This window comes from Pocillopora verrucosa, chromosome 2, assembly GCF_036669915.1.
Source record: "Pocillopora verrucosa isolate sample1 chromosome 2, ASM3666991v2, whole genome shotgun sequence".
Classification (NCBI taxonomy): Eukaryota; Metazoa; Cnidaria; class Anthozoa; order Scleractinia; family Pocilloporidae; genus Pocillopora; species Pocillopora verrucosa.
This window is the reverse complement of record NC_089313.1, coordinates 6147082-6174173: the sequence shown is the minus strand read 5'-3', so window position 1 is coordinate 6174173 and position 27092 is coordinate 6147082. Positions and strand designations below refer to the sequence as shown.

Below are 27092 nucleotides of genomic sequence, written 5' to 3'. Positions count from 1 at the left end.
TGTCCTAAATTTTTCAATTTACATTTTAACTGGTTCGATACTATTGGAAAGGTTACAACGGGTCTAAGCCGTTTAAAAGCGAAATCTTGCAACTTCACGGACAGAGAGCATGACTTGTCTGACTGGCTTTTTCAATTACAATTGGTTTTTTTTATGGCAGCGCATTGCATAGGAGGAAAGAGTCTGTATCGTTTCATCAAAAGGAAAAGGGAAACTTATAGAATTGTTTCAAAACAAATGGGTGTATCAATCCATCAAGTGATAGGAGCCAAAGAAAAGACCTGTTCAGACCATTTTTTCAATTGAACTTGGTCTTAATGATAGTTTGATAGGCCGCCCGAACTCAAACTGATCTTTTTTCTCTTTTTTCTCTTTTTTCTCTTTTTTCTCTTTTTTCTCTTTTTTCTCTTTTTTCTCTTTTTTCTCTTTTTTCTCTTTTTTCTCTTTTTTCTCTTTTTTCTCTTTTTTCTCTTTTTTCTCTTTTTCTCTTTTTTCTCTTTTTTCTCTTTTTTCCTTTTTTTTTTTTTTCCATTTCTTTCTCTACCTGTAGTGCTGACAAAGAAGGCGGGTCAGGGGCTTGACCATTTTATGCCTATATTTGGAGTTTGAGAGAGAAAGACTGGGTTCTATTTTAATCGGATTGCAACGTGCACAGCGCTGAGGACGTAGGAAACAAACACTAAAATGGTATAGGATGATTTGTATTTCACGATCTGGTCGTTTTTTTAGTGAAAAATGTTAACCCTCCTTTTTTTTTTGTTCACAGACTACTTATACTGACAAAGGAGAGAAGGTAAGTTCGAAGCAGTCATAAATATATATACATCATCGTCATCGAGGAATTCAGTGTTAACAACTAAGTTGAAAACGTAAATTAGCCACCGTAAAGGGTAAAAAAGCTGACATTCCGAGCGTTAGCCCTTCGTCAGAGCTTTCAACTTAGTTGGTAACACTAAATTACCTGTTATACTCTCCCACCGACACAGCACCATAGTTTCTTTTGAAACTTACCCCCTTTGTCAATTGTCATCGAGTGTTGCACTACTGACCTTGATCTTTCTAAACGTTCCATAGAAGACTTATATTAGACTTACCTTGCCAGTTTTTATCTTTATGATACAAATGGGAGATCTCTCTCCGTGTTAATTTGTGTAACTCTCTGTTTTCAGCCAGAAGTTGGTTCTTTTGTTGCCTTCGATCACATCACATTTTGGGTCGGAAATGCCAAGCAGGTTAGTAAAAAATGATATCATTATCATATGCCGCGAAGGGCCGTGTAAATATTTTTACTGCAAAAAAATTAAAATAAATTGCATAGATATTTGCATAAGGACTGTAAAATAGGGCAAAAAGGTCTTGAACAAGGCTCCACGGCCTTGCATACTGCCTTTGAGATGCAGAATCCAAGAAGAAAAGCAAAGAGCAACAGTCATTTGAGGAAATGGTCGAAAATTGAGTTACCGTAGGTCGAATCAGGAAGGAAAACATTTGATTCAAGGTGGCTCGGTCTGTACATTTTTATCTGCAAAATATTTTTTTCTATCCAGCCCTCCAACTCATTCAGTAAGTAAGTATATATTACACTAATCTTAATTTAGGTTTTGGGTGGTTATTTATTTTATACTCCATGGTTGATCATAAAAATTATCCTAGAGTTGTTGTGAGCAGTGGGAGAGTTTTATTTTGATCAAATGTTCTCTCTCTGACTGAGAAAATAACAAATGTCAACTTTAATTCTAACACTGGAACTGGCTGAGGTTGGAATGAATCTTCACAAAATCACTTTCTTTATGTGCAGACTAATTCTGTGGTAGATATGTGATCAATAGTTTAAGTAAATTTTTCTGTATCTGGGAAGCTTAGGAAGTAGTAATGAGAGGATTCCTTATGCAAATCTTGTAGCAATTTAACATAGCCTTAGGGGTATGGGGAGAGCATCTTATTAAAAACAACAGATCAATTGGGGAGGACTTTTGTGGGAATGATGGCTAATTTTGTACCAGGTGGGTACTGTGTAATAGCCCAATACTCAGAATTTGGAATACTGATGATTCTCTCTTGAGAACTTATTTTTTACTGGGTAGGAATTAAATATCAAGTTTATCTGGCAACCTTGGACTTGACCAATTTTTAAAAAAAATTATATTCTGCATGGTGTGTTCATGAGTTCAGCATAGTGTCACTAAGATTATCATATTCTGTTTTCCTAGTGATAAGAGGGTACAAATAATTCATGTTAAAAATCATTGTGCTAGAGCAGAAGCAAATGAGGGTTGTAGCTTTAATGTAATTATAGAACAAACAATTTGAAGGACAAAAAACTCTCCACTTGCTTGACTCTTGAGCTGAATTTCACTCTGGTTGAGGAAAACTTTGTCACTGCTGCTACCAGCTGTCTTATAACCCTTACCAAAGTGATCACACCACATCTAAATCTCCTGATCATCAAACTATTTCTTGTGATCTTTAAGTTTATTGTAGAATTCTTTAAATGTAAGTTAAGGTAGGAAACAATAACTTCCTTGCATCAACAGGCTGCCTCATATTATTGTAACAAAATGGGATTTGAACCATTTGGGTATAAGGGACTGGAAACAGGATCAAGAGAGGTGGTATCGCATGCGGTCAAACAGGACAAGGTATGGTTTTCTGCCACTACCCATTCTAGGTATCACTGTTATGTTGCTGTCTCTGTTATTGCAATTGGCCTTATATATGAGCCTTACCATAACCCAGGACCCAGTTAGCACCAACCCAAGGTTAAATTCTAACCAATTTTTTTTATTCCTCTGTTCAAAAGCCTTCTGGGGATAATTTTCTGTATCATCTAATAATTATATTCTATACAAAACCAATTTTACCGAATTTGACTTTAGAAGCTTTTAGATCTGAAATCAGAGTTCACAGTAACCCTGGGTTATCTTAACCCAGCTTTGAACAACCTGGCTCAGATGTCTAAAATCAAAATTTGAACAAACATGGGCTGTTTGCATAAAAGTGTCTCACAGATTAACTATGTCTAAGGCCAATTACTAAGGAACTCATCCTTTGCATTTTCTTTCAGATCATATTTGTTTTCAAGTCACCTCTTAATCCTTCAGGAAAGATATCAGAAGGTAAAGTCCTCAGAATTAATCAAACGTGACAACAATTTCAATATGGCTTTGACTTGAAATTTTTTGTCTTATTTATTTTACTATGAAGAATAGGGCTCTGTTGCTTGAAATATATGATATTTTTTGCCATACATTCATGGCTGTATGTGATCTACCCATAATTTTTTTGTGTTAGTGATGGGAAAACACTTGATTGTACATGGTGATGGAGTGAAGGATGTTGCTTTTGAAGTGGAGGACTGTATTGCTCTTTACAAGGTGACCTGCAGAATGTAGCAAGGTAGCATGTAGCCAAGCTCATCACAAAATCTCTATAGATTAGCAGAAGAGGCACTGATACGACTGCAAAATGTGAAGGCCTGAAGAACAAATCAGTTCATGGGGAGGCACATTTTTTCTTGTCCCATTCTCACAATGAACAAATCACATATAGTTAAACCTGTACTAAGTGGCATGGTATTCTGTGGTCACCCTGGATTAACCCTTTAGCTGCCAGGGGTGATTAACATGTAGTTTCTCCCCATGATATCCAAACATTATCCAACAAAAAGGTGTTGAGAATACTAAAACTTGTCAGGTAGAAGTTGTTATCTTGATCAAACACCAAATTCTCATATCTAATTTAAAAGGAAATATATAGCAGCTAGAGGGGAGAATTAACAATCAGATGGGAGGGTTCAATCAACATTAGCGCTCTGAGTTCAAATGTCGACAACTCATTGCAGATTGTCTTTCTTCTTAAGATTGTTAGGACAAAATGGTGTTTCATTTCATTTGTTCTTATTCTGTGGAACCCGTGTCAAATCGGTTACATCCTAATATCAGAATGCATCTTGTACATACTGTTATCTTTACTTTTCTCATGGTATTGATAAGGAGAATTTGTTTAGCAATCAAGAGTGTCATCATTCAATGATCATTTCCTTTATTCTCATGACTTTAGTGTTTGATTCAGGGATGATATTGTAAGGAGAAATTAGAGTCTGGTCACTCTTAGGGGTTAAAAGGTTAATGGTCAACCTGTAATGAGTGTTCACCCACTATTCCCTATGGGTGACTGCTTAATACAGGTTTAATTATATTTAAGTTACTGTTATAATTACTCTTTTGTTTGGCTTATACAGGCTGCCATTAAGCGTGGTGCAGTGTCTGTTCATGAGCCATGGGATGAAACAGATGAAGATGGCACTGTGACTTTTGCAACTGTGCAGACAGTGAGTAATTATCTATAACTATTAAATATAGCTATGGCATTTTGTTTCTCCAGAGTCTTGATTGGTTTACAGGACTCATATTAGAGTTCCTATTTCATGGACCATGAATATGGTCACAAACAATTGTAAGAAATTTTTTTCATGTTTGTAGCAGATCTTGAGATATTTCTTGAGCTGTTATTTAAGAATGGATAGCAATTATTGTTCAACTCACACTTGTTGGGTATGATATGGTTAACTCTCAAGATCTCATTAGTAATTCTCCTTACTGTCTGCTATACAATTCTTTAGATTTTATTCAGAGAATTTGGTATTGGATCAACCAATAATCTCCTAACTAATATTTTTCTTTAATCTCGTCACTTGCCTGCTTGATACTGTATTGGTATTGTGAGGAGAAATTTTGTAATGTCAAGATGAAAGTTACTTTTGATTTGATCTCTGTGATATCTGTTTGATTGTAGTATGGTGACACAACACACACATTTGTTGAAAGAAAGGGATTCAGTGGTCTCTTTCTACCCGGGTACAAGCCTCCAATCACCAAAGATTGCCTTCTACCCAAACTGTAAGTATACCTTGATTGTTCTGCACCATTAGAAGCAAGTTTTTTTTTAAAGCTATTCGCACATGTCTTACATGTAAATTAAGGATTGCAATTCTTGTATTGATGACTATCAGTTTCTTTAACATGTACACTGTTCTTTAAGCTGAAGTCAGTGGGATGTCTTTCTTTTTAAGCAAGTTTGAGATTGATTCTTTATAATTTCAGAGAAAGGGTTTTTCTAATTTTAACAAGTTCATCAAATTGCACAACAACACAAAAATGAGAGAAGATATGTTAAGTATATCAAACGACATCATTAGCAGTATTCTATGTTCACTCTGCTCCATGTTTTATACAGTATATTTAGTCCTCTTATATCTTATACATCTCCTAGAAGCATCATCTTGATTACCCACCCCTCCCCCCCAACCCCAGTCTAGGGCCTAGTTGTCCAAAGAGCAATTTGCACTAACCCAGGGTTAACCCTTCAACTCCCATGAGTGACCAAGGCAGAATTTCTCCTTACAATGTCAATTCAATATCAACCAGATAAGTAATGAGAATAAAGAAAAATTTCAATTTGAGGATTATTAGTTGATCCAGTACTTAATTCTCTGAACTGACATTATAAGAGCTGTATGGTTGACATTAAAAAGAATTACAAATTTGATCTGGGAGTTAAAGGGTTAAAAGTTTACATTTTGACTGGAGTTTCTTTATTCCTTTCTTCAAAGGCCTTTTTCAGATAATTTCTCAAGTATCCTTTTAGAGTGTTAAGGCATCAAACTGTTGACAAAAATAATTAAACAGAATAATCTTTCAAAGCTTTCAGATCTGAGGTCAGATTTCAGACTAACCCTGGGTTATCTTAACCTAGCTTTGAATAACCTGGCCCAGGACTTTTATTTTGCACAAACACCTTCTTTCATAGGGGTAGATAAGTCAAGCCAAAAATCCTAATGTGGAAACTAAATTCTCAATATCTCCTGGAATAACAGATCATTTTTAAAACCAAGGCAATTAATTGCTTATGTTTCGATTAAATATGCACTCTAAATGTTAATAATGGTAGTAGGACTGAGTGGTATCCAATTCGATGTGTAATCATATGAGTACTTCACAAAATCTGATGACAGTGAAGCAGGAGTCCAATTTGTCAATCTCAAGTATGATTATGGACATATTTGAAAAAAGTGCAGTTACCAGTTAATCAAATCTAGAACAAAATGTGAGAAAGAAGCTAGACATTGGTTGTACGTCTTCATAAAAATCAGCAGTTAATGTGCCAAAATGCATGACAACGGAGCATGCACATGATGGGTACTGTCCATTTACACAGGCATGATGTCAATTGTCTTATATTACACTGTCCAATTAAAAGCATGACACATACACTGTCTTATCCCTTTAACTACCATGAGTGACCAAGACAGAATTTCTCCCTACAATATCAATACAATATCAACCAGATAAGTGATGAGAATTAAGAAAAATATCAATTTGGGGATAATTAGTTGATTCAGTACTAAATTCTCTGAACGAACGTGATATGAAATGTATGGTTGACAGAAAGGAGAATTACAAATTTGATCTGGGAGTCAAAGGGTTATTAGTACTCAAATCAAGCTGGTGATAACCGTTCACATACTTTAGATAAACTTTGTTATAGTTTTGATTGAAAGTGTAACTGTTCTTCTCATATTTCTTAGACCACCAGGCCTTCTTTGTTTTATTGATCATGTTGTTGGTAACCAGCCAGAGGATGGTATGGTGTCCACTGCTGAATGGTAAGTCCAGTCTAATAAAGATGAAGATTACAGTGATTTATCCTTTAACTTCCACGAGTGACCAAGAGAGAATTTCTCCTCACAATATCAATACAATATCAAGCAGACAAGTGATGAGAATAAAGAAAAATATGAATTAGGGAATTGCAAGTTGATCCAATATCAAATTCTCCAAATTAACATCACAAGAACTGTATGGCAAACAGGGGGGAGAATTACTAATGAGTTCTTGGGAGCTAAAGGGTTCATGGGGAAATTAACAACTGCATCACTAATTGAAGGTTGGGTGCCTGAAACATCCAGGAGCTTCCACTATTGGCAGCCAGCCCCTATATGGAGACTTCTCCCATGGCTGGAAAATCCTGGCAACCAGGCCATGACGCCTCGCGCAGGAAATGGGAACGGGCACCTGTCACACTGAATAAACAGTGGAAAGAGGGAGGGAAGGGGTGGGGGAAACTACCTGGATGAAGAGCTCCCACTCCTCACAACACTACAAGTACATGCTCAAAGTACATGCAAGAACGCCTCCAACAAAGATTGCATGGAATTCCGGTGCATGCGCATATGTGAAAAACTGCTAACCATTAGAAAACTCTGATGCTCTTTGTTGTTAACTCTGTTAGATTGCATTTAACTGCACGAAATTCGAGACTGACAACTGACCATTTAATACAGGGTGACTGCTAAATACAGTGCCACCTAATACAGGTTCGACTGTACTTTGGTTTAGGTAATATGACACACAGTTGAAAGCACTTTTATAAGTTCAACAAGCAACAGAGAAATGAGAATAAACAAATCAAACCATGGATGGTGGTAATGGATGGGATAGGTTGGACTGATCAAATGAAGGCAAACATTTTTAAGACACATAAGTCTGTGTTAGAACCCTGTTGTGCTGCCTCATCCTCAATCCTTCCCTTCTCCTTCACAGATTAAATTACTGATTAACACCTTCACTCCTAGGATCTTTTATGAAATTCTCCTTACTGTCTGCCATACCACATGATATGAGTTTGGAGAATTTGGTATTGGATCAACTAATAATCCCCTAATTAATGTTCGTCTTTATCCTTAATACTATGAATGGAAAAATTCTGCCTTGGTCACTTGTGGGAGTTAAAGGGTTAATAAACATATATTAAGTCCTTAAATTGTTGTTTTTTTCTGTAAAATTTATACTCTGTTGGTCTCTGAAGGTATGAGAAGAATTTACAGTTTCACAGGTTTTGGTCTGTTGATGATAAACAGGTATGTTACTTGTTACAAACAGACTCCACTTTCCTTTTTTCTGTTCAGATTTACAGCAAAGGTGTTGAGAAAGATGTTTTTTGTCATGTCACAAGTGTGGGACAAAGGAAAAATTCTGAGTCTCCATGAGGAATCAAACCTCAGACCTTTGGATTTCCAATGCTCTACCACTGAGCCTCAGAGACTCTACGGTGAGCAAGGTCTATTACGAAGTTCACATGACATGCATCCTAATACTGCTAGGATCAGCAATGTTGATAGCATTATGTTTGTAATTAGATTAAAAGAGATGGTATGTTTTCAGTTCAGTATGGAAACAGAGAAAGATGTTTTTTTGTCTTGTCACGAGCATGGGACAAAAGGAAAAAATTCTGAGTCCCCACGAGGAATTGAATATCAGACCTTTGGATTCCTGAGTGACTAAGAATTAAATTCTTGTAACAGTTTTATTTAAATGTCAAATAGAGATGTAGGGAGAAGTGAGAAAATCATCAACTAGAAACTGGTCTTTCGATAGAACTCCAAGAATAGGCAACAAAGGTTTGTGTGTCACGAGTTAGAAGAATTAACTTTCATATCTTGGGAATGAAAAGGTTAATCTGCTAAACCAAGAAAAATCTTGGGATTATTTTTAGTTCGAAACTGTCCACTATGTTGGTCGACGAACACATAATTCCAGCAATGCTGATGGGTATATATTCACTTCATTGTGTAGACCCTACACCAATCTTTTGTTGTTTAGATTAATACAGAGTACAGTGCACTTCGATCAATTGTGGTCACAAACTGGGAAGAGACAATTAAGTTGCCTATCAATGAACCAGCCCCAGGAAAAAGAAAGAGCCAGATACAGGTATGTACATGATTATGTACCATGCATTAGGTCATGATATATATGTTATTCACCAGACAGGAGGTCTGTATTGGGAAAAACTGTCCCCAAGGCTGTAGGCCTCAGCAGAACACAAGACACCGGGCACAGTTTTTCCCAATACGGACCGACCTTGGCTGGTGAACAACATTTTTATTCTTTTCTAAAACCTAACAAATGGTTGCAAAAAGAACCTGACCCGCTGTGAGTGGGCCGGATGGGGAGAATACTGCCCGCTCTTGGAACCAATCAGATTGCTGGATTTGTAGAATACCAACTGCTCATGCACTGAGAAAAAATAGAACTAGATATTTGCCAAGTTATTATTATTATTTTTTTTTATTTTTTATTTTTGCATTTGTTTTTTGTGCAACGAGACTTGGTCAGCTTCCATAAAAGCACAAGAAAATATCCAGCCACTTTGACAGCACAAGCATGATAAATGAAATAATTATTTCATGACCAGGGGATCCAGCAAAGGAATTGAACTTTACAGGGAAATGTAGGCAATGCCAACCACATCAATGATATTCTATTTCACTACACTTCCATTTATACTCTGTTTAATAACCAATGTCTAGTTTTCCTCTCAAATTTTGTCATAGTTTTGATTAATTGGTAACAGAACTTCATGTTGTCCAATTCTGTCAGTAATCATATTTATGATTAACAAATCAGACTCCTGCTTCTCGGTCGTCCGATTTTGTTAATACCGAATTGGACTCCACTTGGTCCTATTACCATTATGAATTACTGGTAAGATATGGGAATAATGGTTAACCAAAAGACTGAGCAAAGCTGGGACAGTCCACTGTTTCTCTGTGCTTTGCTGGAAAAACTAAGTGTGAATGGAGTAGACTAATTTCCTGGTATTTCCCAGAACCTCTTTTGCAAGCAGTGCTAAGCATGCTCATGCAACTGATATGACAATATACATGAAAAAAAACTATGCTAATCTGATAGGCTGAAAGTGCGTACATTTTTCATGTAACACAAGTGCAAATTACAAATGGTGTGTGCGTCAAAAAAAATTTGTTCATCATCATTCTGTGTAATGCAATTTCAATTGTCTTTTGAAAATTTAGTTGTGCTTATTTACACCAAATTGCACTCGAAATCATGATGTTACCTTTACAAACTGCGTTGTTGTTGCATAATTCAACTTTGCATAGCATTATGAGCATGGTGACTAAACCTAGTCAATGCACAAAATTCATGTTGTCATTTGGTCTTTATTTGTGATACTCATCTTGCTTCAGGAGTATGTCGACTTCTACGGAACAGCAGGAGTTCAACACATTGCACTCAACACATCTGATATCATCTCTACTGTAAGTGACAACCTGAATCATTAACTGTACTAGATTGTACGTTTTGTGACGTGAAGTTGCGCTTTTTTTTTTCAGATAAAGAATCTAAAGGAGAGAGGCATGGATTTTCTCGTTATTCCTGATACATATTATGAAAATCTTCGTGCACGTCTTAAGGATGCACCCATTAAGGTGGAGGAAGACCTGGATGTGGTAAGATATTTTAACTTGGACCCTTGGACAGTTGAGGGGAATTTTAGTGGGGATCAGCTACATGTACCAAGGCTTTCAAACTCTGGCTGTATCAAACCTTTAACTCCCATGAGTGACCAACACATAATTTTTCCTTACAATTTTAGTGCAGTATCAAGCAGACAAGTAATGAGAAGGAAAAAAGTTTCAATTAAAGGATTATTTGTTGATTCAATACCAAATTCTCCAACTCATATCATAAGAATTGTATGGAGCACTATACGCGTCAAGTTTCCCCGGTCAGCTGCACAAATTTTTAGTAAGCTCTGTTTAAATATAATTTTTTTTCGTGTTCTAGCTTCAAGATCTGAAGATTTTGGTCGATTTTGATGACAAAGGTTACCTGCTGCAGATTTTCACGAAACCAATGCAAGACAGACCAACGCTCTTCTTAGAAGTCATACAGAGGCGCAATCACCAGGTGAGAGAGAGAGAGAGAGAGAGGGGGGGGGGTGGGATGTGGTGGTGGAGTCCCTGATGAGGAGTGTACTGTTTTATTGTTAAGGATGGATCGTCTTTCGATTGGTGCGAGGGGACAGCTGGCAATTAAACTAAAAGCAACTTCAACTGATTGTCGTTAATTCTGGGGCAAGGACATTCCAACCACTAAAAAGATCAAAGCCAGTGAGTTTTCAAAGTGAAGGTGTGAAGAAAGCGCGGGTGACCAAGTCGTGATTGGTGTCTGCCTTGCTTCCGATTGGTTGAGAGGGTGACATGCGATTTCTAAAAACCAATCACAGAGCGAAGCATAACAAACGCAATGCAATCCAGGATCTCGTTAGACTATCGATGGAAAACTGTCCTATGAAGAGCTGCTCGTTCTGTGAAGAGCTCCTCGTTCTATGAAGAGCTGCTCGTTGTCTGAAAACTTTCTTCTGGTTTTGAATCGTCTTTCCCTCTTATAAACATAGAATGGCTTGAAAGTGGGCAATATTAAAGTTGCAAACTGTCGTTGGTATATCAAAATGATAAATTTAATTTTTCAGATGAATATGCAACAGACTGAATCTCTTTTTTTTCTTCTTTTTTTCTCTTCTTGTTGTGCAGGGCTTTGGAGCCGGTAACTTCAAGTCGCTTTTTGAAGCCATAGAGTTGGATCAAGAACAAAGGGGAAATCTCAACTAAACCAGTCAACAGATGCATTAGTATCTTATATCATACTTGGCTTTGGCTTAGCTCTTAAATTGCTTTTATCATACGAAACAAACCTACATGTAGAAGGTATTTTCTCAAAAGAAACTATACCTTGATCAAAAGATAACCGACTTAGTGGGGAGAAAAGGCTAACGAGATTAATCGTTTCTCGGATAAATTAATAATTGAGTGTGGTTGGGTTTTTGGATTACTTACGCGCCTTTTAGGCGGACGTGCGCGCATTTTAGAACGATATGAGTAATTTCTAGGTGTCCTTGCATGTGCAAAGAATATGCAATTATTAAAAACGGCATTTTGTCAATAAAAAGTCGTGAAATTTTGGGACCTGAATTATTTATGGAGAAATTAAGCAAGACTTTGGGTGAAGCTTTACCTGTAAGCAACCATTGAGCTTTCGTAACTAAAATACCTCAGGGGATTAAGTTATTGTGCTGTAGAGCAGTAAACATCAATCGAACGATTAAACTCATGTTTACTACAATTGAAGGTGTTTTGAGTGTTTAATATGGACACAGTAGACAGTTTTTGATCATGTAGATTGAAGGCAGTCTCTAGTTTCTCTATCTACAGTGTAAAATCAAAGCAGTTATATCTTAGAAGAGTAAAATCGCTTAGCGGTGGTGTTGCAAATGGAGAATGGAGGAGGGGTGGTGGTCTGGCCCTAACGTAGTTTGCTCAAACTCCTTTCCACTTTTGATATCAGAAATCCAAGATGCAAATTGTTTTTATTATTTATTTTGGAACCAGCCTAAGCGATTGTATTTACCTCAAACAATTAATTACTTTGGTTTTACTACGCTTTCAATAGCCGTTACAAAAACATTTCATCGAGGAGTTGTCTGTCCTCTTAATTTGAAATTAAGATATGCATTGCTCTCTTGGTTTGAGTGTCGAAAGTATTCCGGTTATGCTTTGGATTTACTCAACTTGCTCTGTAATTGGCCCAGAAAATTCGCGCCATCCTGTCAACCAATCAGATTCAAAAGTTAAAACAATCTCGATTCGGTCTTTCACGTTTTCCCGCGCTTCAAGCAGTTAGCTTGTTTTCACTTTGAATTCTCATCGGCTAATGAGAATGTAAACCTTAATTCTGATTGGTCGTTGGGATTGTTTTGGTTTTTCGATACTCAATTGAGAACTACTCTACTGATAAAAAGAACTCCAGTGTGTCTTTCCATGTACATTTGTTTGTTTGTTTGTACATTTGTTTTAGCCTAAGCTCTTTTGGAATTTACTGTGACCGAATAGAGCTAAGCCAAGTTTATAAGTTCATTACAAGCAAAGCCCAGCTCAGGTAAATTTGAGTTAAGCAGAATATTACGACTTTATTTCAACGAATCCCGTTAATTTTTTGTCATAAACCTATGACTCGAGAACTGATCACACATAACTTGCCAAGAGGAATATCTTGATGGCACGTAGAGCCCTCGAATGAAAATCTGTAGCAGCTTCACGTATAGCTTGCCAAGTGGATTATCTTAATGTCACCTAGAACCCTCAAAGGAAAATCTGCAGCAGCTTCAAGGGTGAATTACAGCTTAGGCGTTGGGTACTAAAGGGTTAGGTGTATGTATACTTGGTTTTAGCTGGAGCATCCAGCGCCACATTAACAGTGTTATTGTTCTCAGCGATAAGTCGCACCCCAAGATACGACAGAAGTCCTGCTACACTGTTACTAAGGGTGTCGTTCTTGAGTTTCTGGAATGCTGCCGTTTCTGCAGCGTATGCTGCTCTGATACTGCTGGCTTCTGCGTCCGCCTTGGACAAGAGCACCCTGGCCTCAGACTCCGCCCGCTGGATGGTGATCTCAGCTTGCTTGACAGCTTCTTCTTTCTCAGATTTCGCTTCCACAACAAGTCGTGGACGTTCATTCTCTGCTATCTTGATGTTTTCTTTGGCGGCTTCTTTAGTTCGGATGACTTTTTCGTAGGATTCAGGGCGCATGATGTTTTCAACCTAAAGGAAAGAAAAATAATCATCATGTCAAAAACTAATTCAAGAGGGAAACAAACTTTTCCACCCTTTAACTCTCAGAAGTGTTTTCTTTAGCCCCTTACAGATGATCAGCATCTGATTTCTCCATACAGTTCCACCGTTGAATCAGACATTAAGGCCTTGAGTATAAACGAAAGATCACCATATACAGAAACACCTCTTTTATTAAATAACCATTCCTTGCAGGGACGGCGGAGCTGGGATGGGTGGGGGTTGGGGGGGGGGCTTAAATCGAGACGACATTTTGTTTTTTTTTAGTAAGAGGTACATATGAAGGATAATTTTCAAAATTTTTTTCGGAGAAGGATGACCTCAGACCCCTCCCACCTCGTTTTTTGACAGGTTATCAGGTGGCCTTAGAGCCTGACAGACTTTTAGCATGTAAGTGACTGAGACTTCGTGAAGAGGAAGGAAGGATGAGAGAGGAGAGGTTGAGATAATCTCGTACCCAGATCCTACCGTTTAATTTAAATGTAATTTACAACTGCTTGGCCGTGAAAGGTCTGAGTACGAGATTAGGGTTGAGATATTTCTTCTTTCATCTCCTTTCACATTCCCTTTCGACGTGGAGAAAGGTGGAGGGGCTGAAATCCTCTGGGAACGAGGTTCGAAACCTTGTTTTTTAATTCATCGGACTCCAGCTCTCTCATGCTTATTCCCATGCTGCTAGTTACCTGTAGGTCTTCGACATCAGCTCCTACATTGTCAAATCTTCGACCGATAGTTTTACGGACGAGATCTTGAAATGAAGCTCTTTCAGATTGTAGCTGTGTGGTATTGAAAGCACTACAAGAATCATGGATGGCAGACTCAGCAATGCTCCTGAGGATAGAAATAAATAAGCAAACGGTTTAATCGGTTACTAAAACGTTTTCCTGCAATTTTCAAAATTGCATGTTTAAAATTAAACAAATAGCATCATTTGTCGCACTTTGTGATGAGACCTGTATATATTTTAGGATCTCCATCTAAAAATTTGGTTGTCATCCCTCCCAACTCAAGTACGTTTTGAGATTGCAGAAAGACGTGACACGTGCCCTGTGCCATGGACGTGCTACGTGCCATGGACGTAATACGTGCCATGGGTCAAAATTCCCAAACAACAACTTAAACTTTCGACTCGCAAGTAATGTTGTCATGCTCCTTGAAACTACGACAAATTTGTGTGCCAGTCCAATAATTTTCAGTTGGGAGGTATGACAAAACGCTAAATCACTGACCCCTTTGGAAACAGTTAGTTTTGTCTCCCCTCGAACTCAATGTTTCCAACAAAGCTCATTGATTCCTTTAGAGCCTGTTAATCAACGCTTAAAATCACTTGGTTTTCATGACTTCTATGAACAGATCTATCCATTTGTTACACTTACTTTAGTAATTTCAAGTAGCTGTCTTTGTCTTTAAACTGCAAAATGAGATCTCGAAGTTCCTTGGGTCTTGCCCGATACTGAAACTGTACATTCAACTCTATCTCGATGCCATCTTTGTTTAGACACTCCAGGTCATCGAAACTTATGCTCTGAAACACACTGGGAAAGATGATAAAGCGGTAACCAGGGGAACCAGAGTGAAGCCCCTCCCTCTTCACCTCAGTTGACAGCTTTTTCTCATGGATATTGTACGCCACACCAACTGTCACAGATGAAAGAATGTGATATATGCGTTATTTACCGAGCGTGAGGTCAAGATGGCTGAATATTGATAGAGGTCTTTTTTTGGCGTTTTTATGGACCGAGACAAATTCGAGGTTTATAAAAACGCAAAAAGAAGAACAAGGCTTACATCCGAACAAGCTTGGTCAATGAAGGATTTATCATATAGCATAAAAATTTCGTTATATTAAAAATAAGAATGATTCACAGAAATATGTTTTTCGTCTTGTCACGAACGTGGGACAAAGAAAAAAATTCTGAGTCCCCATTAGGGAATCGAAACTCAGACCTTTAGTTCGATCCCTCATGAGGTTCGATACGCCATGGGAACTCAGAATTTTTTTCTTTTTCCCACGCTCGTGACAAGACGAAAAAAATCTTTCTCGCAGGACGATGTCATATGAACTTTCTGATAGACTTCGCTCAACATGGAGTCTCTGTGTCTTAGTGGTAGAGCATCGAAGCGCGGAAAGAGCCGAAGGTCTGAGGTTCGATTCCTCATGGGGACTCAGAATTTTTTCACGCTCGTGACAAGGTGAAAAATATCTTTCTTTATTTCTTTACCGAGCTCAAGACTTACCATCTCTCTTATTTCTATCTATGAAGAATGATTTGTTTATTTCAAGAGCTGGGAACCTGAATGCCAACTGTGTTTGTAGCATTTGTAGCATAATAAACCCACGAGAGTAGTTTATGTTTATTTTGTTTTGACTGTTTTCTGCCGCTTTTTGCGACTCTATCGCCCACACTGTCCAAAAATTTCGAATTTTTTTAGTCCGCTCCACGCACTGCAATGTTTTTTCTTGCGCGAAATCGAATAGAATCGAAATCGAAATCGAAATAGTCTCAAACGGGCAAGATGGACCCATCTTACCCGCTCAGGTAGCGAATCAGAACACAGTTTGCATACAACATACATCTATACATCTTTTATTCACAAATTTGAACTTGGTAAAGCGGACGTGACCGAAACGATCTGGACAATTTGGTCCCATTAACACAGAAAGGCAAACCTCCTTTGACCGCTTGTAAACGGGACGAGCTAGTTTTCAGAACTTTATCCAAAATACATTGAACCTAACCTGACGCTTCTATTGACCTAGCTTTTTGAAGTTGGGCTAGAACACTTCTCTAATCAAGAGAACTATTTTCACTTCTTTTGGTAAACAGTGTTTTGTTTACATATGGTAAAGTGACGAAGAAAAATTCTTTGAATGACACGTGGGTTTTCGCGAGCTCCTTCCTAATAGCGAAAAGAGATCAAAAGAGGCTTAACTGGAATAGAATTTTGCCTTTAAAGTTGTTCCGCTTGGTCCACACCAGAGTAGTGTCAACGAATCTGTTCCTTTCCTGTTTGATAGTTTTCATTCCGCTGGCTTAAACTCATCCGCTTCGTTTACGCAAATCTCGAATCTTTCACAATTAAGACGAGTTTACAACAATCATTCAACTCTTTTACTTTGATCAGCAATTTCTAAATTCTTAAAAATTCTGCAGATTGGGTAGCAAGTTCTTCAACATTTACATACCTTCTTCTGTGCTTAGTTTTCGTAACGAAGTCCCTACCATAGCGCCAACAAAGATGATTGCAGCAACGACCACTATTCCGATAACTGTCTTCGATTTGCTCATCTCGCAATCCATAATCTTTTAAATCCCTGTTCGACTCGGTCGAGGACGTGATGGAACTCGATAAGTTTCCTATATTTAAACCTAATTAATATGCAAACAACAAAAGGAAAAACTCTTTGTTCATGATTAACATCCTAGGTTCGAGATTTAATGCAAATGAGGTGTGATAAGATTAACAATGGCAAAAAATACAGAACAATCTGAAAGTATCATCGAGTAAAGCTTGATCGTAAATCCCTAGTGAGCTACTGTCAACAGACCCCGAGATTGAAAGACATCTTAACAGAACCACAAAGAGCAGGTGTTTAAGGTTTTTGTATAAACTCCGTAGTTACATTAAGCTTCACAACAAATGACGTACTTCTTCAGTGGTTTTCCAAACAGGAATGTTTCTGCCCGCTTAATTGAACTTGGTTTGTTGTCTTACACAGGTTTTACAAGATGGCGAGCGCTACCCCAACGATCATAGCAGCTGTCGTAGGCATCGTAGCTTTACTCATAGTTATTCTAATCCCGACCAGCTTCTCTAGTGTGGAATATTACGAGGTAAGTAAATTAAACTCAGAGGTATTCTTTACACGAAAACATTTTCGATAACACAGCCTGACTTCGCTGGAAGCAGGAAATTTTCGTTTTGTCCTGACGAAAATTTTCATCTTAATTCTGTTTAGCTTTTGTGTTCTCTGAAAGTTTTTCTATTTCGAAGCCTTTTTCTCGCATTACACAGACCACAGAACTAAAATCATCCCAAAATTATACTTTTTTTCATTTACTTGTCGAGTTACGTTCATGAGATAATTTCAAATTCAGTAGTATCAGCTACTTTGCAAATCTTAGTTAAGCGGTAGATTGTTCGTATGCACGAAGCCACTGAATCTTTTTCGTTGAATCACGATGATTCTTTTTGTTTTCTCGTTGCTTATAAATATAACAGAAACGTTAGACAACCATCTAAATATCCAACATGCTATGATGACTCAAGTTCTGCCTGGGCTTCATTACGATAAGAGGGCATTGTGATATCCGTTACTGGAAAGAAGGCATGCAATAAATATACGGAATAACTTCAGTTTCTGAAGGAAACAGATGAAATAGAGGTGAAAATGGAATCTATATTTTGCTGCCTACGCTAAGAACGATTTAAAATCAGAAGAACCTCTAGGATGACTTCAATCTGGACAACTTACTTGAAATGCAAATTGAATTTTAAGACTTTTACCGAGCGAGAGTTTGCCAGAATCCTACAGTCCTTCCCGATCGCCTCACCTCTAAGTTCAAAGTACAACGTTCAAATAATGCAAGAAATGGATTGAAACCCGTAACATTAACACAAAACCATCGAGACGAAACGACCGAAACGAGAAAACCTATCGAAACAGCCAAACCGAAACACCAAACCTCTTTGATTACATTACGGGACAAACACAAAATATAAAGTTACGATGAAGACACGAAGTCTTCTTTTGACAGATTAGATATGAATCTCATAAGTGTTTATTATAACATAGCTAGTAAATTTGTCTAATCAAATTCAATTGCACGAGCGTGCTTCATATTCCTATTGTGCACGCTCATGACGTCAGCAAATAAATCCCTCGAGAAAAAAATTTCCCATCGGGTTGAAAATGTTATAAAACAATTAGTTCATACGTCAGCTGTGCGTTCATCGAGATATGAAGCACTTGGGAAGTTTGGAGAGCACTCAAGAAGCTAGAACCAATTGTTAATTTTACTGCGTGATCGTACATGCAAAGGATTGACTCTTGTTTCCGCATTATGCGACGCGGTATGAAATATATTGGAGGCGGGGGGGGGGGAGGGGGTAAGTTTGGTGCTGAATAAAAGTCAGTTTATCTGCGAGGAAGGAAACATCTTTTCAGAGTCAAATTGTCAGTGTAACTCCTGATGATACGATACCTCAATTGAGCTTTTCCCTGTGTTGCACTAATCTTAATGTAATGTTATATACAAGCAAAAGTGAAAACAAATTTGATTAAATTGAGGATGATGAAAATCATAAAGCAAACAGTTAAAGTCATTAATGTTAGAACATTGGGAGAAGATTTAATTTGGAAGAATACATGTTTATTCGTAACATTTCATAAAGCACATCGTGCGTGTTCTCGTGCAGCAAGGAACGTTTGGACCGCGTTTCACCTCCTATGTGAAATTCCGGGCTCCGCCTCTTGCTCTTAAGGTCAAGTAGCTTTATTGATCGTCCAAGTAGTTGGACAAATGCTTTCCATCGTCAGCTTGTCACAGCACCTGAGTTTTCAAGTATTCTTGAGATGGAACGTGATCTGGTACACTTGTGGTTTGGCCATCCGTAGGAGACTGATGTAGAGTGATGAGGATGTCTTAAGTATATATTTAAAGTTCGACTCTTTAAAGAAACTCTGTTTCTCTGCTATTTCAGTTTATCCATCCAAGGGAAACACCAAGTTTCTTTTTATTCCTTATTAGTATCGTATCATTTGGCGAACGTGAATTAAAGGGTTGGGCAGGAAACAAAAAAATGGCTTATCATAATTAAGCATAAGCAAAGCACGCGCATCCAGTGCAAAAATAATTTATTCAAATCGCGCGTTCGGTCAAAACAACCGCGTACGATCAAAGCAAATAAATATGCAATGATATCTTCACATCTTTAAGGCGCAAAAAAGTTCACCAATCACCTGTTCGGTCGCGTTTCCTGGCAGTTTTTCTGTTTTTGTTTGAATTGGTGATAGGATCTTAGGCGTTAATGGGTTAATTCTCGTTAGCAACTTTCCCTATGTGATATTTTTAAATCAATGTCAGTATCTGCGCAACTGCGCAGCTACCCCTCCCTTAACCCAACATTAACCGTTGACCATTGTTGGATAAGGGGAGGGATAAGTGCGCAGCTGCTTAGATTCTGAAACTGATCCATACTGATATCGACTCTGAACTCTCCTTGAGTCGTTACTTTTAAGGTCATAATTTGCATCCTTGAGCAACTGGCTTCGTGTACGCTTTCAGCAATATCTTTCTCTTTTCCTCGAATAAATCTTTTTTTTTTTAATTTCTCCAAAATTAAAGCGGATAATTTGTACACCAAAATTGTGCAACAAAAATATAGGTCACCGCGCTTGTTCAAGAGCAAAAGAACTTCGTACCTGTTTACCTCGTCTATAGATTGAAAAACAATACCATCTTCTCGGAATGCGCGCACACTAATTCGCCTGATCACGCGATTTCTATGCGCAGTACAGGATGCGCAGTACAGGATGCACAGTGCAGGATGCGCAGTGCTGTACCGAGGAATTACCTTAAAGAACATGTTCAACATTTTGAAATGGATTGCTTTCTTTTCCATCTTTTTTCTTTTTTTTTTTTCCACACAGCTCGGCTTCAAGAGACGAAAGTCCACTGGTTTTGTAGACATCAGCGAGGTCTACACTTCTGGTCGGTACTTTGTGGGACCTGACTACACCTTCAAGGTTTTCCCAGCTGATGCTCATTTTGTCGAGCTTGACGAGATTTCTGTGTGGACTGGGGACAAAATCGAAATCAAAATCAGTTGCAATTTTCAATATTTTCTGAGAAAGGATTTTCTGCCAGATTTACACGAAGCCTACAATGTCGACTACAAGCCTGTGGTCAGGGGAACGGCTATTGACGCCATAAAAGGGCGCGCTGCAGATTTACCGATCGACGACTACATAAGGTTTGTAAATATTTGCCTATGGGGAATCGTGGCTAACAACCAAGATGTGGAGGGGGTCAAGAGTGCATGTGACCCCTTCGCCGTCGAGTGCTGAATCATAAAAATATAAAAAAAACTTGACATGCCTCTAAATTGTGGCTTGATGCACTACTTAGAAATTAGTTTTGTACCCAGAATTTCTACGGCCAAGCAGTTACACGGTAGGAACTGGGTACTAGATTATTTAGAAATCCTATTCAATCGTGCGGTGTCCCCATTATACTCTAGGGCCATATACTCTTCTTGCAATCTGTTCAGGTATGTTATTTTTCCCACATCAGCCAAACTTAGCCTTAGCACTAATAGTTACGGATCCATGCACCCGCTTTTTCCACGACAAATACGTAATAGGCGTAGCGACAAAGATCCGGGGCTCCTGTAATCTTCCTCCTTGTCGGGAAAGAGATCATTTAGTTACTTTCTCATTTCTTCTGATTGTAACTAATCAGGAACCGAGAAAATATCGAAAAGGAACTGTTCAAAGCTCTTGCCAAGCGTGTAGATGGCTGCTGCAGGGAAAACTGTCCTTCCGACGAAGAGGAGATGCCCGCTTGTGGCTACTGTATTAAAAATTCCTTGTGTGAGGATGACGAAAGAGGAATGTTTGTGGAAGTCAGATACTTCCAGCTATTGGCTGTCGATGTGCATGAAGATGTGAAAAGTCGGTATCTCCGTCAAGTCACAGAGGCAGCTGAAGAAGAACGTGCCCAATTTGAATTGCGGGAAAAGGTAAACCTTGCAAACTTTCTCGTTGTTGTAAAAGTTACATTGTTGCTGACGTTGCGTTGGCGGAGAAGGTAATGATTTACCTTCTCACCCCTTAAGATCTTAATTTGAATTATCTCCACCGTCTACCACACATTACTCATGATTTTGGGAGCGATACCATCCCTAAGCCAAACAATACTTATGCTAAACAGAATAAGAAAGATGGTCTGAGGTTCTTTTTGAACTCGGTAAAGAAATAGAGAAAGATGCCTTTTCGTCTTATCACGAGCGCGGGACAAAGAGAGGGCTAAACTACTAACTTTTCCATTTTCCAATGAAGGTTGTTAGAAAGGAAACCGAGAGGATTAAGAACAAGATCTACAACGAAGCTCGAGAGATTGCTCAGAATGCGAGCGCCAAAGCCGTTGTTATCGACGCTGAGGCAAAAGCGAAAGCTCTACGAGTGGTAGAAGAAGCGAGATCGGAAGGCCTCAAGAGCCTGTACTCAGAACTAGGGATAACTACTGACGAGGAGAAAGCTGCTTTTAACTACCTACGATCATTACGGCAAAACAAAAACGTCAAACTTAACGTCGGCTACAAATCCCTCGCTCAATTCCAAAATTAAAACCCACTAACAATGAGTCGCTGACATTGCCAGAATGTTTTGCTTTTGCAGCCGAGAGCCCGGCTTAGGCTGACATAGCCACCGTATTTAGGGGGCTGTTAATTCACGAAGTGACGCCGGTATCAAAAGCGCCCATCACTCTCGTTAAGAAGATGATTGAATATGTAAGGAAAAGTGCTTGGTTTTTACCCATCCGCTTGTGCAATTTTCTGTAATTTCGAAATAAAATCGTTAATAAAAAAAATGGGAGGAATCTGTTGCAATTTAAGTCACAACCTACTTGAGGCTTTTTTCACCCTTTCACTTCCAAGATCTCCCTAGTAATTCTCCTTACTGTCTGCCACACGATTCTTATGATGTTAGTTTGGAGAATTTGGTATTGCATCAACTTGTAATCCCCTAATTGAATTTCCTTCTTTATTCTTCTCATTTATCTGCTTGATATTGTACTGACACTGTAAGGAGACATTCTCTCTTTGTCACTCATAGGTGTTTAACGGTTAAAGGGACTGGTCACCATTCTTCGCCTGGGGGGAGGGGGAGGGGAAGGGGGAATTGGAATATTCTTATAATTCCCCCCCCCCCCCACCTTTAATGGCAGTCATTTTTCTTCATTATCTGTTGGCGGCGACTGATTCCCCCTCCATTCCCTCCTGAGAACCAAGTGATCCTCCTCCAAAATCCTCCATTTAAAAAAAGGTTAAGAGGCGACATCTTTGTGAAATGAGTAACAGCTCTGTCTTTTTCTCTGACGACTCTTAACGCGGCGGTCTCCATATGATTCTGGGAAAAAATGCCAGAAATATTCCTCGGTGCCATTTTTTTACACCCCTCCCCCCCTCTCTTCCTGGCGCGTGATTTTCCTTTATTATTCAACAATATTCAACAATATTCACTGAGCCTGAGGTAAATGAATGCTTTAGTGTTTCCCAATTCTGTTGTAAATTCGTTTTTTCGTGAAACCATTATGTTTCAATTGTTTTGATTACTCGTATCGAGATAGGCAGTCTATTAAAGGTCTATTAAATGCAATGTAATTGAATGTAAAATGGCATCTTTTGCACTCTCGGGAATTGAACTTTTCTCCAATCACGTCTATCACTTCAAAACGCAAGGCAGCCATTTTGAAATTCAGCACCTGTGCTATAATCGCCTTGCGCGAAGTGATTATGGCGGGATATAACGCAATCTTCGACCAATCAGAGCGCGCACATCTCCATAATCACCGGAATAATTTTACTGAAAAACGATATTCTTGTTAAGAGGACGCCAGCGTATTGTGAACCAATACTGGGACGTCGTGTAGGTATTGTTAGGTGTCCTGAAAGGTTATTGAACTGTTTTCAAAATGGCAGGGCATAGTTTAGTGAGACAATTTTTAAACAACTGCTATGCTCTTTGGAATATCAAAACCAGCAAGTTGCTGATTTCTAAGTGAATTTTAAGATAGCGATATTAAAAAGACATCGTGTGGTTTCTGGAGCATACATCTTTAACTAGCAACTACGTCGACTCAAAGGAAAATATTGATAAAAAAGGAAAGAAAAACGAGCCAGGAGAATTCGTGAATGGCCCATGCATTTACCTTTTCTATCGTTACTTGTCCTAACTTCATCATAACGTGGGAAAAAAATGTTAAGCTGCCAATAGAAACATAAATTATTTGCTGTTGGGGTTCCCGTTGTCAAACTATCCAAAATTTGCTGAGTTCATTTCGTTCATAAGGTTAGACTAGGACGGATGAGAATTTTACAAAGTGATGGAATATTTTTTTCTTCGACATCCTCTGTCCCTTCACCGTCCGGTTTTACTTAAAGTCACTTTTATGATTAAATGTCTGGCCTTTCTGGCCATGAACTGTAGCGCGAGGGTCAGTGGTTTCTGGATCTTGATATGCGTTGATATCTTAAGGATCTCTCTTCCTTGCAACCACTAGATTGACACTGCTAATCTGTTCCATAGCAGTAGTGACACTTTCAGCCGAGCAGTTTAGAGCTATGATGCCATTGACCTACAGGAGAAGAGCAGTAAAGCCAATTAGTATAACTACACAGTTGAAAAGTGCTTTTCGTTCGCACTGATTAGCTAGTTTGGATGTGATTGACAAAAAGTGTCCACTTCCGACCAACTGTAACGACAAAATCGTGCGTCAAGAGCTATTTTAATTTCGGATCGTTTTTCGGTATATTGGCACTAATAAACTAGGTTTTTAGTTTCTGCTTCGCGACTCGGACAATTGAAGAAAATTTTTGAAAATACGTGTGAAATTAATCCTTAATTGCCCTCGGACCCATGCGATTACATGTAATGTTCAAATTTTGGCCATTTCACGGCTAACAGTAAAACCAAAATGACAAAATATGACACATTGTAATAACGGCTAATTTTTTTCTACCGGCTAACTCCATAAGTACCTCCTATAACCATTAGCAGTAGAAGTCATCAACCCATCGACACCTTCTTAATAATGGTGACATGTTGTCGCCGAAACTTCGTGGTTTAATAACACTGATTTTTATCATTAAATGATCTGCGGAAAGCTAAGATAATCTCGGTTACTATTCTCTGCGTTGTTTTTTTGTTGTTTTTTGTTCTTTAAACAACATCCAGTTTTTCATCTCGCCAATAGTATGGTGATAAAAACATTCATTTGGCAACGAAATCAGTGATCATCAAATCATCATTTTACATGGGTTAACATGCATCTTCATTGGTGAACGTTAGGGTCCATTATCTGGTCTCGGCTAGCCGTGACTACCTTCTTGCGAAATAATCTGGCCGCTGGAGTAAGCCAATTTCCTTTTTTTAATTGTTCAAGCAGCTAGCACACGAGAATAGTGAACTCGGGTCAGGGGGCGAGATGTCTCGCCTTAGCAGGCAGAGTACTTTGGTCATGCTAGACAATTTTTCTCATATAACACTTCGGCTCGCCTTCCAGAGAGGAGACTGCTAATGTTCTATCTTAGTCCGAGAGAGACTGGAGGGGACCGCTCTTCCAACTCAAAATTCCTTAAAAGTTGTGAAGTTGTCTCAACTGAAGAGGGCTTTTTCGCGTACCCGAGAACAAATCAATAGAGCCATAGGTTATAGTAAAACTGCAGTGAAAACTAAATAAGCCGGACACCATATTAAGCGGACACTATGCGCTGAACGAACAGTTTCTCGAGTCCTGGATGAACCTCTTGTATCAAATTGAACGCGAGCAGACAGCAACATTTCAGGCATTCTTTAATCAGTTTAAACCTCAAGCAGACAGCGCTATTAAATATTATAACTTATAGACTATGTGGGAGGGCCGGACGGGGAAATATTTAGCTCGAATTTATAACGCACGTGCAGAAAAAGCGCAAAAAAGATTCTGCTCAAAAGTTTTGACTTTTTTTTTCCACTCAGAACAAGAAGATAACAATTTATCGAAAAACGCAACTTTTCTCATTTCTGGTTTTTTTTTCCGCAAGAAAGCTGGACACCTTTTCTCGCAACGGCTCAAGTGGACTCGTCCGGCCCCACACTCGTCAGCTTTCATTGTGGTTTCCTAAATTTTAAGCTTGACGATTGCCCACCCCGTTATATTTGAGTTTCAGCGATTAACCACTATTACCAATTTCGAAAACTCACTAATAAGAGGAAATCCTGTTTCATGTGCAAACTGGCGAGAATCCTGTCGTTGTCAACGACGATTTCACCGTATGCTGAAGCATGAAACCATATTTTTGCGACATGCGTGGTTTTGTCATGTTTGCGACATAAGGGCACCTTTCATGATGTTCAGTTGGTTGATGCTACGAGTTTGCTTCATTGCAACTCACCTCAATTATCAAATCTTCAACAGCCAGTTCACCACATCTCTCAGCCACTCCTCCCTCAGTTAATCCGATAATGTACACTCCATGTCGAGGATGAGGACTTCTCAGGCTTGGATTTGGCTTCTCAGAGGACGAACCATTTCTGGGCGTTTCAGACGCAGTAGTAGAATATTTCAACCTCAGAACCCCTCCATCGTCGGGACAGTTATTTATATTGTTATCCAGCCCCGTGTTTTCTTGATTTTTTGTCTCGTGTTGCCTCCTCATAGAAGGGCTTCTAGGGAGGTCACCGCTGTCTCTTCGACCCAGTTTCAAGCCCCAGTCTTCCTCCAATTTACGCTGAAGTGATACAGCCTGTAGGTTTGAATGTCGAACGATATCAAATAAACCATGACCAATCTTATCCACTTCATTTCTGAACTTGTTTACATCGCAAATATGATCGTGGCTTCTTTTGATACCAGGTGAAGAAGCTTGGGAGCTCAATAATTTCTTTACGGTATCTGGTAGACTTAAACGCGAATCAACTTTGTTCCTTTCGTTACACCGACCCAGTACGCTTGTTCCTTCAATTTCAGCTTCTCCAACGTCTGGCTCCTTGTTGTAACATCGTTCTAACTGCCTGTTTTGATCATTCTTTGAACCCTCAGATTTAGGCCCATTACGGAATTCGCTGAAACTTTTCCTAAGGCTCTCCAGTAGAGACTTTTTTCGTCTAGGTGGTTTGGTCGACACAGAGGAAGCAGTTTCTGGGCCGTCTGATTGTTCATTGCAAGATTCCTGTGGGCGAACACCCTTGTCGATCTTCTCTGGAACCTTTAAGTAATTTTCTCCCTTTCCATTGGAAAAATTACAACTCTGTGTAGTTGTGCTGCTTTCTGCCATCGCCCAGCCGATTTCAATTTATTCTCGAATAGCTTCTGATAAATAAACTTGGATCTGATAGACTTACTGCTGGATTAAATTATTTTTCCTGGTCTTTCGTAATATGCAGTTATCCTGCGACGTCACTCAGAAATACAGAAAAAAAATCAATCCTTTAACTGTTATGAAGTACGGTAATAAATCATCCCACCTCAATGTTACTGATTGCTTTATTCAAATTTGAAAAAATCTGAATCGTAACGTGTCCCTGCACAGCCCGAGGCGAGACATAACAAATTCGGCAGCTAAATCAACCGATATAAGTTATCAGATGTATTTCAATAATTCTATGAATTTTACTTCCCTGAAGGCGCTGTAAAGACCTATTTTCGTTTTTCTCGCAAGAAATGCTAATTTCATCAAAAGATTAAAACGGAAAAAATGCAGTTAAACCCTTTCGTGCAAGGCCTAATGCAAGCAGCTAGAATCAATTGATTCGGCCCACAAGTTCTGTCTGTCCTATTTGCCTAATCAACCCTTATCCTTTTTACCAGTTGCATTTCAAACTACAAATCAA

General features: G+C 38.7%; 4 protein-coding genes across 5 annotated transcripts; 2 read left to right on the top strand and 2 right to left on the bottom strand.

The window, feature by feature from the left end:
- Nucleotides 1–618: 618 nt before the first annotated feature.
- Nucleotides 619–11987, top strand: LOC131773150 (4-hydroxyphenylpyruvate dioxygenase-like). The gene is made up of 15 exons (XM_059089134.2): nucleotides 619–687; nucleotides 767–793; nucleotides 1170–1232; nucleotides 2535–2639; nucleotides 3065–3116; nucleotides 3292–3374; nucleotides 4241–4330; nucleotides 4795–4898; nucleotides 6587–6664; nucleotides 7867–7918; nucleotides 8661–8771; nucleotides 10049–10120; nucleotides 10196–10312; nucleotides 10650–10772; nucleotides 11399–11987. The coding sequence occupies exons 1-15, from the start codon at nucleotides 685–687 to the stop codon at nucleotides 11474–11476; spliced, it is 1158 nt and encodes a 385-aa protein (XP_058945117.1). The 5' UTR covers nucleotides 619–684; the 3' UTR covers nucleotides 11477–11987.
- LOC131773171 (mitochondrial prohibitin complex protein 2) lies at nucleotides 11988–18113 on the bottom strand. Its single transcript, XM_059089165.2, has 6 exons — nucleotides 17970–18113; nucleotides 17144–17308; nucleotides 16680–16863; nucleotides 14869–15130; nucleotides 14176–14323; nucleotides 11988–13462 (listed from the first exon to the last, which is right to left on the bottom strand). The coding sequence occupies exons 3-6, from the start codon at nucleotides 16792–16794 to the stop codon at nucleotides 13067–13069; spliced, it is 921 nt and encodes a 306-aa protein (XP_058945148.1). The 5' UTR covers nucleotides 16795–16863; nucleotides 17144–17308; nucleotides 17970–18113; the 3' UTR covers nucleotides 11988–13066.
- On the top strand, nucleotides 16934–22060 carry LOC131773160 (uncharacterized). Of its 2 annotated transcripts, none has more exons than XM_059089146.2 (5): nucleotides 16934–17083; nucleotides 17214–17328; nucleotides 20148–20470; nucleotides 20959–21238; nucleotides 21558–22060. In XM_059089146.2, exons 2-5 carry the CDS (start codon nucleotides 17224–17226, stop codon nucleotides 21843–21845), a joined length of 996 nt encoding a protein of 331 aa, XP_058945129.2. In that variant the 5' UTR covers nucleotides 16934–17083; nucleotides 17214–17223; the 3' UTR covers nucleotides 21846–22060. The 2 variants fall into 2 exon arrangements, with proteins under 2 accessions (XP_058945129.2, XP_058945138.2); XM_059089155.2 differs by having other exon boundaries at nucleotides 16951–17092.
- An 834-nt stretch (nucleotides 22061–22894) lies between these two features.
- On the bottom strand, nucleotides 22895–26652 carry LOC131773322 (uncharacterized). The gene is made up of 2 exons (XM_059089318.2): nucleotides 25655–26652; nucleotides 22895–23856 (listed from the first exon to the last, which is right to left on the bottom strand). The coding sequence occupies exons 1-2, from the start codon at nucleotides 26534–26536 to the stop codon at nucleotides 23752–23754; spliced, it is 987 nt and encodes a 328-aa protein (XP_058945301.2). The 5' UTR covers nucleotides 26537–26652; the 3' UTR covers nucleotides 22895–23751.
- Between the last annotated feature and the right edge of the window lie 440 nt (nucleotides 26653–27092).